An 11,057-nucleotide genomic window follows, 5' to 3' on the forward strand; every position below is an offset into this window, starting at 1 on the left:
ATATAAGTCACGGGTTGTGAACCATAAAATTATCCATTGATATGCTATTCTTCCCCCAACTTTACAGGATGTTTCGTGTATGAGATTGTCTTTTTTAACTATTTTCTTATAATACAAGTAGCAGTTCCTTTGACTGGCCCGCATTTCGCTGTCCTTGTCCTGGTTGGCTATATTTTCTACTTTCTTCTTTTGTCTTCTCTTTTTCACACAAAAAATTAAAAGAAAAATTTTATATTAATATACATCTTTTACGTATTTCAGGTTCTAGCCTCTGTGCAAAGAACCTAAATCGACATCAATGGAAGATAGGAATTTGATTTCTGTAAAACCTGTGACCAAAAGATGGAAAGAAGGTCAACAAAAAGTAGGACATCATAAACTAAAACCTACTTCATATTCTTCTGCTTCCACATCAACTCAAACTCATCCTTCACCCAAGGTTTCATTTCTACTTTATGCCTTTATTTGGGTACTTTTTTTTTTTTTTTTTTTAAATTTGGAAGACTTTTGTCTAGTGATTTTTTTTTTTGTAAATAATATTGTGTTTGTTTTGGTTGCAGATTAAGAGGGTGCAGTTGGATAGGAAAAATATGGTTCCTAAAAAGCCTAGAAGTGTTAAATCTAAGGCGAAGCGAGTGAGAATATTCACTAATTCTTTTGTGTTCTGCTGTTTTGTTTGAGGATCTAGTGAACCTGATGGTTGATTTCCTTTATAGATATTTTTATGTATGATATTCTGATTAGATTTGCCCCTAATTGCTCATTAGTGTCTGGTTGAAATCCATTAATTGCCTGTGGATGTAGCTGATAGATATCATTTCTTGCTAGTAATTGTAGGATATTTTCAGTTTTATTTATATATTTATTTATTTATTTTTATTTTGGTTAATGAATGAGATATATCCCGAGCAACCAACTTAACATAGTTCTGGTTCCGGAAAGGGGTCTGGATGGGGAGGGGATGATGTGTCCTTAGGCGATTGCACGCTCTAGACGTGTAGCACTGGCACGGTTGTCCTTCGTCTGCAGCTGCTTCTACGAGTTGTTTCCCTCCTTAAGTTTACTTGTACCGAAGGAGAAGAATGAAAAGGGGCCGCTATTGAGCCTTAGTTTGAATCTGAGTGTGAAACGGTTTTTGAATCTGTAGTCTGGAAGATGCTCATGACCTTGTTCATAGAGTTAAATTGATCTACTCGACATTGAGCCGTAGTTTTCCTCATTCATCCTTGCTCCTTTCATTTCTTGACGTTCTTTATAGTTGGAATACATGTTAGGTGAAGATACACACAAGAGTTAAAAAATCTAGCTTCTTACGAGAACTTAGAACCTCTATGATACTTAATGAATTAGTTGATGTAGTCTACGTGCGCTTCCTCTACCTGATAATGCATTAAGCTCTTACAAGCACATCCAATTACCTATTTTCTATTTAGTTATATGGACCTCTATTAAGATGCAAGGTTTGAGGCTATTGGCTTGTATATAGAGTGTTTTAGTGTACACCGGATAACATATAACGTTTGATGAAATGATGTGAACAATCTAGTGTAAAATTTGTAGACTTAGAGAAAAGGCAATGCCATCCTTATTGGAAATTTGTAGACTTAAAGCTTGGAAATGCAACTGCATGGAGAAGCTAGTGGTAATTCACTGTTTGTCGCCAAAGGAATTTCTACAAAGAGATTGTGTAGGCCTGTAAGAGAAGATCTTAAAAGCACTTGATTTGCTCCCATTGTTTTTGTTTTGTTCTTTTTGTTGTCGTATTTTATTTTTTGGATTATGGTGTCCAAGACAATATGCTCCTGTTGTTCACTTGGTTTGGTTGTATAGGACGTGTTTCACCATGTCTAAGCACAAATAATGTTACTTGATTTAATTGATGTGTAATTGTCAGTGAAGTGGCTCTGTTGTATTACTGGAATGCCTTGCAGAAAATAAGTACAGTTTTACTTCTCTATAGGTCTCTTTCACTTCTTCAGTTGGAGACATAGCATCTCCTTTGAAGCCTGCATTTGTTTCTTACTTGCTGATAATATGTAGTACTCTATGTTGATTCTTTTTTCAAATTTTTTTGAACTACTAGCTAGCCAGTTATAATTTATATTTATGGCACACTTGAAATTTCTGTACACTCTTGTATGATGCTCTTCTGTTATTGATTAACTATGAAACTATAACAGAGAAACTTTTTAATGCTTTACAGGTGAAATCTAATCATCCCAGAAAGGCTGAGAGGTTGGCATTTTATTTGATTGGATATTATTCTTTCCTTCCCCCAAATCTCCACTTCTTTCTCTTTCTTGATAGTAACTCAAACAAATTTCTGAATGTTTTGAATTTATAGCAGTAAACTTAAGGGGACAAATAAGAGGACAAGGATAAATGACCTATATGATGATGTTGAAGCTAAATTTTCTGTTATGGAGCGAGCAGAAAGGATTTTGTCAAGCCTAGCAGATGAATTTCCCAGCTTTGCTAAGTGTATGCTCCCTTCAAATGTTGCTCATGGATTTTGGCTGGTAAGCCTGAAACCACATAACCTTTTTGGAGCTAAAAAGTAGACTAAATATCTTTGTCTTGGAGCTTCATAGAGATGGAATTTAAACAAACTATTTTCTTCTAACTTCGATTTTTTTCTTCCTTTTTGCTACGGTAGCATCTTCCAAAGTCATTCTGCAATATGCATTTACCAAGTCATGATACCACCGTCATTTTGGTTGATGAATGGGGTAATGAGTACAAGACAAGTTATCTTCTAGAAAGGAATGGTCTAAGTGCTGGTTGGAGAGGATTTTCCATGTCTCACAGATTACTTAAAGGAGATCTTCTGATTTTTCGCTTGATTGAACCTTGCAAATTAAAGGTATCAAAATCTTTATGCATACTTAGTTAAGCCTAAATATTTCGTGTTATTGGACGAACGAAGATTTTTTTTCCACCCTAACAAAGAATATGTTTGTAATTACACATTTAATGTTCGTATAGAGTATTATATTGAGTTTGGTAAAGAGGCATCTAAATTAATTGTTTAAATATTTGGAGAAGTGTAGTAGGTAGTTGATAGGATGTCATATTAAGTTTGAATAACAAAATATACTACTATATAATTGTTTGACATATTGGGAGGGAGGGGTATTTTCAACCAAAGGAATTGGACGGACCTTGACTTTCGCTGAGGCTAGGATGGTTTGTACACGGCTATCGGACTGTGAGAATTCAATCTGACTTTTAAAATGCTGACAGTTGGAAATTGCCAATGTTGTCTTACCATGAAATTAGATAAAGACTACAGAGGAATAAAGGCAGCATGGGTAGCTGGTAGCAATTCAATGAGTATACTTGGTTACACGTAGAAACTGCCAATCTGGAGTTCCTCCATTTTACTAAAGGGTTTAAATTGGTTTGGGTCTATGAACCAATTAGTGCAAATGCATTTCATTCTTTTTTTGTTCTTTTGGATTGTGATTCATACTTCCCAAGGAAACATTTATTTTGAAAAGGATAAATTAGTTGAGCCTGGTAAATTTCTCACAGTGGCATCAACTTGCTGTTCTTGATATCATTTAGATTATCATTCTAGTGAATGGTCTCTACCAGTCTTGTTTGTCTGATATATAGAGCTAGATTTAACATGATGGTCCAATTCGCCAATGTGGCCTACTTGTTATTGCCTTTTTTCAAGAAAGAAATATATCTAGTGAAATCCATTTTGTGACTATTTCTTTTGGGCCAATAGGGGTTGATATTGCAGCTAAGGCTAACAGGTTAAGGGGGCAAACTCTGTCTGAATTCTGCTTCTTGTAAAATTAAGGTTGTAGCATATGTTAATCTTACTAATATAACTGGCTACTGGTTGAATATCTCGCAAATTAAATTGGAAGTCAATTGCCTCGGCAGTTATTGAAAGAACTTGATTGCGGACAATGAAAATTGTAGGAGGTAAACTGAGAGAGGAAAGTAATAGGAACTATAATTTGCTTGGAATCTGGGAGAGTATGATCAAGTGGGGCTTTTTTGAACTCGTACAATTCCTGCACTTATACGCTCGACCATGATAACCTTAACACTTGGTTTTATTATGTATTTTCTGATTATTAACAATGATGTTTCTAGGTCTATATAATCCGAGTAAACGGTCGAGACGTAGTAGATGCAGCTCTTTGCCTCATGAATTTTGACGCTTTGAAGAAATCAACAGATCTTGGTAATCTTGTCCTTTCTACTTGTGCACTTGTGTTGCTTTAAAGTAACGGATTTCCACACTTGGTTGTTGATCTCCCTTCTTTTCCTCTTTTTTCTTTGAATGAGAAGATCTTGCACAGAAAGATAATAGGAAGCGGAAAAAAGCAAAGCGTTTGGTAGAGCCTTTTTACGTCGATTTTTCTAAACCAAAAGAGTATATTCAGAATGATAGCCATAGTGCCGTTGATTTGAATGTTTCACCTTCAGTGCACCGATCTGAAACTAACAGTGAAGTTCTGGATTCCGAGGTTCCAGAAGGTATGAGATACTCTTAATTCTGTTGCATATAAATGTGTTGGGAAACCTTTATGATATACAGGGTTCATTGCAGGTTCGGATGTTATCAACCGCTTGCAATCTAATGAAATATGTTGCTCTGAAACATCGTTTTTACATGATAATCCTCAAAAGAGCATAAGTTGTAGGTAGATTGCAGAGGACTTTTGACGATTTATTTGAACTAGCAAATTCTATCATGAGAAGCTCCAGAGAAATGCTACATACACAACATAGAGTAATATCCAGAAGAAAGATTTTGAACTGAAGCATCTGATGAGTATATATGGCAGATGGCATGAATGATGCAGAAGTTGACTCTTCCAAGTGAATATTTCTTTTGGATGTATAATGTTTTTGTGTTTCTAACACTTCACTGAGTTCGTTCATTAAAGAAAATACCTTGTCTAATAGGATTGGAAGATGTAATTTTGAGATGATAGCATGATTATACTTTTCATATTTGTACATAGACGCACACTGATGTATTTGGATATCTGCAAAACACTGACCAATGAATTTCTTATTCATTTGAAATTTACAGCTTCTCAAAATCCGTGTCTACTTCAAGTATCTTTTGAAATTTACAAATTCTCCAAAATCAGTATTTAACTTAAAGTATCTCTTTTTTTAGATAATATGCTACTAATGGCAATTTTTTTTAATGTTGAGCGGCTTGGTCAAATGAGATTAAAATTACTACCGGGTGAGATGATCTTTTTTATGAAATTCTGTATCTTATTACATTACCACCTCTACTTACAAAACGTTTCAACCAAAAAAGAAGAAAATAGGAAAATCTAGAGTAAATATTTTTAAGTTAGGAGATCTTTAGCATACCGTTGATGTACTTCCTCCCCCCCCCCCCCCCCCCACACACACACACACACACCCAAAAACTTGCCAACTCAAGGTATAAAAATGGAAGAAAAAAGTCGGTATTTGTTCTACGATACTATATCTTGGTTCCAAGGGAAGAGAGTGGAAACCAATCGAAAAAATTAAAGAGAAAAAAGGGAATATATAGAAGTTTTTTTAAAAGTCGAGGGAGCAAAGTACTTGTTAAAAATTATAAGTTCTGAAGAAAATATTAAAACATAATCAACTTTAGGACAGAAAATGAAATGGCTTTGCTAGTAGATCCTGACTTGGAAGATTAGTTACGGTGCAAATCTAAGTGATAAAATGCTAACACTTATATTTAGGGTTCGTTTGGTGGAATGTATTAGAGAAAATAATACATGTATTAATTTTTTTTATTATTAATCCCTTATTTGATAGTGTTTTTCAACTTATATATAATTAATACATGGTATTAATTATACATATACCTAATACACGGTATTATTTATACGCACTATTCAATATTATTCTTACACATAGCAAATCATGGCATTAGTAATACTATAATATTTAATATATGAATAAGTATGTATAAAGATATAATTGCACTTTCAAAATCTTTAATACACCAAACCAAATAGTCAATAAAAAATAATCCTAGCATAATTAATACACTCTATTCAGTACTATTCTTATTCAGCCTACCATGTCTATTTGATCTAAACTTAATTTTCATCCTTCGGTGTACTACCACACTAGAGAGTTAAACCGCACTGCAACGAAAAAGCATGCAAGGGTTTTGAACCTGCTATCTCCCATTGGGGGGATTTTCCGCTCAACTAACTCCGGCTACCCTTACGGGTTATTTAAACTTATTTTTTATTTCTGTTTTATCATTTAATTATGATAAACTACTGTTGATTGTTACAAATACAGAGTGAATATTATCGTCTAATTGGTACAAAGTTTTCACATACGGTCATAGGCTAAATCAAGCAGGTTATTTATCTCTTTTTTCATGTTAGTAATGCATGTTTAGTGTTGAATTTAGTCTAAGTAGAATGTGATTATGCTAGTATTTTCTACATTTCTTACATTAACATTGATCAAAACTTTTAGGCTCGTTGACAAGTTATGCTGGATTAGTTATGCTCGAATTAGTTATCCTGACATTATTTTTTATTGATTGTTTGGTATGTTGTATTAATAATGAGAATGTCAATTTTACTGCTTTATCATGAGATTATTAGTCCACCCTCTGACAAAGTGGCAGATATAAGTTATCCCGGTATTATTTTTAATCCTTAGATAATTTATCCTAGAATTAGTAACCAAACAAGGGATAAGACACTACTAAAAATTTTATCCCAAAATTATTTTTGCTCATCTATCATACCAAATCACCCCCTTAAAACTTTATCAATTGTGAAATTAAAATATAATATTTTATGTTTAAAACTAAAAATTGTAGAGTTTAATAAGTACGCATTTCATACTGTGTGTTGTGTGGGGGTAGGGAGTGGGTGGGCAAAGAGAGTAGGGTGAGTGGCGTTTGAAATTCAAAAAAATCCAAAAGTGGAGCCAAAACAGAACAAAACATTCTCCATATATCGAGGACCTAAACAGTCTTCTGTAGCTTGTTTGTACGATCATCTTCTTCTTCGTCCCTCTCCGAACTTTCTCTCTCTTCTGTTTATCTCTCCTTTTGGGTTTTATTCATCGTCGCCTTGTTGCTGTTTCCTTAAGAAAAAATGGTGGAATCAAAGAAGAAGATGTTAGCGTACGAAGAAAGTCGTTTGAAAAGATTAGAAGAGAACAAGAAGAGAATGGAAGAGCTCAATCTCAGCAAGCTCGTTCAAGCTGTTCGTACTGCTACCAGTCCTAAGCCTTCTCCTGTACGACTCTCTTTCTCTCTGTCTATTTTGTTTTAACAAATGTGTCTCCAATAGAGTAAAGTGAATATTGATAATTTATATAACCTAGATTAGAATTGAGGAATAGTTGATTGATTGATTGATTTCCCGGTGATCTGTTAGATGAAGAAGGTGAAGCCGAGGGTTCGGCAGGAGGTAGATCGCTCAGCTGTGAGAAGATCCAATCGTGTTGCGGATAAGCCTCCTCCAAACTACAAAGAAGTAAGATATTTCCTCTCTGTATCTTACCAGGAGTACTTTATATTTCCTTTGGACTTTCGTTTGTTTGATTTTGTTTTCCCCGCCTAGTATTTTCACTTACCAACTCCTCTGTTTGGAGTTTTTGAACTTGAATGTTATGGGATTTTTGTCTCTTTTTTTTCTTCTTCTTTTTTTATGGTGGAAATGATCTTAGCATACCGAGACAATTGTGCTGAATTGCCAGCCATAGCCATATTGCAAACGTTCTCAAGATACTAGTATTAAGTTTAGGATTCAAGTTATAAGCTGACAGTATAATGATTTTTTACACCAGTAGTGTAGATCTTAGATACTACTAATCAATAAGAAATAGGTTTACCTACCTTCACCTTTTAGATGACCTAATTGAGAAAATATTCTTTTCTTCTAAGACGTTTGCATGTCGTTTCAACATCTGATGCATATTGGACGTGTATGAATTTTTGATTGATCCTGTTTTCTTCTCCAAGTAATATTCCAGCTATATAGTGAAGTATTCAATAATACTGTGCCACTTTCTATTCAGTATGTTTTATTTTTACTTTCCTTCTAATTGATAGTATATCATACAGTGGCGGAGCTACATAGCTTCAAAGTGGGTGTCAATTAATACCCCTTTGCCTGAAAAATACACCGTTTAGATTGGTAAAAATTACAATATATTATGGATTGAATCCCCTTGACTTCCTTGTGTATTTACTTTGTTAAATTTTGACACCCCTTGTGAAAATTCTTGCTCCGCTACTGATCATATCATATGATCAAGGTCATTGATGTATGTATTTCTTGATTCTGACAGGTCCCTATTGAACCTTTGGGAAAGCCAAGGAGGTTTGACTCATAAACAAATATTTCCTTTTTTGCTTGACCACTTCAGTGCTGCATTTTCAGAAAATCTATGCCTTACACTTGACTTTCTGGTTTGCAGCTACAAGAGAAGAGATTTGTTAAACCGGGTGTATGCTGATGACGAAGATAGGCAGTATGCTATAGAAAGAGCAGAGCAGTTACAATCAGAGATAGATGCTGATTTCCCAAGTTTTGTGAAACCTATGCTCCAATCACATGTTACTGGTGGCTTTTGGCTGGTAAGTGAAAAGTTATAAAGTTCCTCACTGAGTTGTTTCCTAAAGCTTAAATAACTCTTAAAAATTTTATGTTACAGTTTTGGTCATAGTTTATTGATTTTTAGTGTGGTTCTTTTTAGGGTCTGCCTGTTCATTTTTGCAACACACATCTACCTAAACGTGATGAATTTGTCACCTTGATCGATGAAAATGAAGATGAGTTTGAGACAAAATACCTCGCATTAAAGAGGGGGCTGAGTGGTGGATGGAGGGGTTTCGCCATTGATCATGAATTAGTTGATGGTGATGCACTGGTTTTTCAGTTGATTGAGTCAACAAAATTTAAGGTAAATTAAACTGAACTGAGAATACTATATCATTCCATCCTCATTCTCTATAATTAGATGAATTTATGAATACATTGAAATATATTTCTGTGAGTTGGACCCTCCCCCGGATTTTTACTCCTACATGGTTTCTCTACTTGGAATTTCAGGTTTACATCATAAGGGTTAATCAAGCAGAAGATTAGGAGACAGAAGAGACGCAAAATATTTATTGAGATGGGTGGAACGTGAAATGAAATCAAGTAAGCAGCTCCATTTCCACAGCTTTTTGCTGCAAGAACTGTGAATTTACAGTTTTGACAGTAGTTGAGCATGGTTTACATGCACATATCGAGGAATCTTTTAGGCTCCACAATTTTTGTTGGCCATCAGAATGTCCAAAGACTTAAAAAGATCAATACAACGTAAATGGATATTTAAAAACCGACTAAATCGATCGAACTGAACCGTACCGAACTGATTTTTAGGTTTCTTTTAATAAAACCGTAGGTTTTTACATAAATATATAACTGTACCGATAATTAGGATATGTTTTTTATTTTACGAAAATAAATCGAAAAAATACCGAATCGTACCATTCATGAAAACAGTTATCGGTATATATTTATATATTAAGTTTAAAAATAATAAAGCATTAAATTTTTTCTTGGTCATGAAAACAGTTACAAGCCACAAGTAAATAAACTCAAAATTCTAGTTCCCAAACCTATTATGCTACTCCGATTGAAATTAAATTATTTCCATCATATTCACTAGCAAGATACAAGATATTGTAGCGATTATGAGTAGCAAAATACAATGTATTGAATATATTTCCTTTCGTATGTTTTAGATTCATCTTTTTGAATATTTAATCTTCTATAGACATTATTCTTGAGTTCCAACTTTGTTAATATCTTTCCACTCGTGCGATTTATATTTTCTTTGTATTTGCTTAGTTTCTTTTATGCTGATGTGAATAGCTGATGGATCTATACTCCGGCAATCTTTCATATTTTCTTAATTCATCACCCTTTAAACTGTAAAAGAGAGTTTTGCTAAATCTTATAAAAGTATGTATGTTGTTGTATTTTACTTTTACTGGTGACTTTTACATGACATTTTAAAAAAAAATATCGAAAACTAACCGAACCGTCCCAATACCGAAGAGAAACTGACATTATTGAGACGGTTTCGAAAAGTTTAATTTTGGCTATACATAATAGAATAACCGAAAAATTGATATGATATAAATTTTATAAAATAGCCAGCCGAACCAAACCATTGACACCCCTAGTAACAGGTAACACAACAAGTCAGCTTTAACAAATTGGTGTTAATTGATCTAAAACTACGGGTGCTAAACCATATAAGAAAAGTACCATTTGTTAAAGCAGAGCCAAACAAGCTCAAGTCGTTCAGGATAACTCCTGTTTTTCTTCTTTAAGAATTAAGATAAGTCCTTGCAGCTCATTTTAAAGCGCTGAAGAGAGTGAGACTATAAAGATGATTTTTGAGGACATTTGATTTCTAGCTGCGAGTCATTAGATTTAGACGAAGAGTTAAAATCAAAGATGATAAAGGCGACTGTTGTTCACACCTAAAATAGCTAAAATCTAGTTCAGGATGACGGAACAAAAAAAGAGAAGAAAGAAAACGACTAAGAACTTGAATGCACTAATTTTTTTATTGTTACAATATTTGGTACTAATGTTCTGTTTTCGTGTGACTGGCAGGGAACAAAATGCATTTCACCTGACCGTAGCTTTTGGGACCGTCTTTCTGTCTTTGTAGATGTCTATTTACGAACCTGGAACTAGCATCATTGTAATTATTATTGCTGCCTAAAAACTCCTTAACATTATAACATATTTCTAATTACGGCAGACTTTCAGCGCCAAAACTCAACCTTGCGATTGGTATGGTCAGCAGTTTTGTTCAATCTTCTAGTTTACAGGATATATTATCAATAGTTATGTTACTCAATGTAATCCCACAAGTGTAGTCTGATGTTTATCTCTGGTCTGTCAGAAATTCCCATGACAGAGTAGTATGTTAACTGATGAAATTATCTTAAGAGTTAACCAAGTCCAGCATAGGAAAGATTGATAAGCATGAATAAAGTGGGTGTAATGGGACATTTAAATTTA

At 34.1% G+C, this 11,057-nt stretch overlaps 2 protein-coding genes across 3 annotated transcripts; both read left to right on the plus strand.

Annotated features, from left to right (window-relative positions):
- The first annotated feature begins 209 nt into the window (after positions 1-209).
- LOC107832410 (B3 domain-containing protein Os01g0234100) lies at positions 210-5,055 on the plus strand. Of its 2 annotated transcripts, none has more exons than XM_016660250.2 (8): positions 210-439; positions 561-635; positions 2,204-2,235; positions 2,345-2,519; positions 2,657-2,863; positions 4,114-4,204; positions 4,312-4,500; positions 4,574-5,055. In XM_016660250.2, exons 1-8 carry the CDS (start codon positions 299-301, stop codon positions 4,669-4,671), a joined length of 1,008 nt encoding a protein of 335 aa, XP_016515736.1. In that variant the 5' UTR covers positions 210-298; the 3' UTR covers positions 4,672-5,055. The 2 variants fall into 2 exon arrangements, with proteins under 2 accessions (XP_016515736.1, XP_016515737.1); XM_016660251.2 differs by having other exon boundaries at positions 2,348-2,519.
- A 1,924-nt stretch (positions 5,056-6,979) lies between these two features.
- LOC107832408 (B3 domain-containing protein At3g19184-like) lies at positions 6,980-10,810 on the plus strand. The gene is made up of 7 exons (XM_075238025.1): positions 6,980-7,256; positions 7,398-7,496; positions 8,314-8,345; positions 8,443-8,602; positions 8,722-8,928; positions 9,078-9,170; positions 10,644-10,810. Exons 1-6 carry the CDS (start codon positions 7,113-7,115, stop codon positions 9,111-9,113), a joined length of 678 nt encoding a protein of 225 aa, XP_075094126.1. The 5' UTR covers positions 6,980-7,112; the 3' UTR covers positions 9,114-9,170; positions 10,644-10,810.
- Positions 10,811-11,057: the final 247 nt, after the last annotated feature.

Source organism: Nicotiana tabacum, chromosome 19 (genome assembly GCF_000715075.1).
Source record: "Nicotiana tabacum cultivar K326 chromosome 19, ASM71507v2, whole genome shotgun sequence".
In the NCBI taxonomy this organism is placed as follows: domain Eukaryota; kingdom Viridiplantae; phylum Streptophyta; class Magnoliopsida; order Solanales; family Solanaceae; genus Nicotiana; species Nicotiana tabacum.

What these genes read in the sequence shown, in the direction of transcription:
- LOC107832410 (XM_016660250.2), top strand. Translation starts at nt 299, where the DNA reads ATGGAAGATAGGAATTTGATTTCTGTAAAACCTGTGACCAAAAGATGG. An exon ending in GAAGAAATCAACAGATCTTG is followed by an intron (nt 4,205 to 4,311) that starts GTAATCTTGTCC and finishes TTGAATGAGAAG; the next exon opens with ATCTTGCACAGAAAGATAAT. An exon ending in GGATTCCGAGGTTCCAGAAG is followed by an intron (nt 4,501 to 4,573) that starts GTATGAGATACT and finishes GGTTCATTGCAG; the next exon opens with GTTCGGATGTTATCAACCGC.
- LOC107832408 (XM_075238025.1), top strand. Translation starts at nt 7,113, where the DNA reads ATGGTGGAATCAAAGAAGAAGATGTTAGCGTACGAAGAAAGTCGTTTG. An exon ending in CCAGTCCTAAGCCTTCTCCT is followed by an intron (nt 7,257 to 7,397) that starts GTACGACTCTCT and finishes GTGATCTGTTAG; the next exon opens with ATGAAGAAGGTGAAGCCGAG. An exon ending in CCTTTGGGAAAGCCAAGGAG is followed by an intron (nt 8,346 to 8,442) that starts GTTTGACTCATA and finishes TCTGGTTTGCAG; the next exon opens with CTACAAGAGAAGAGATTTGT.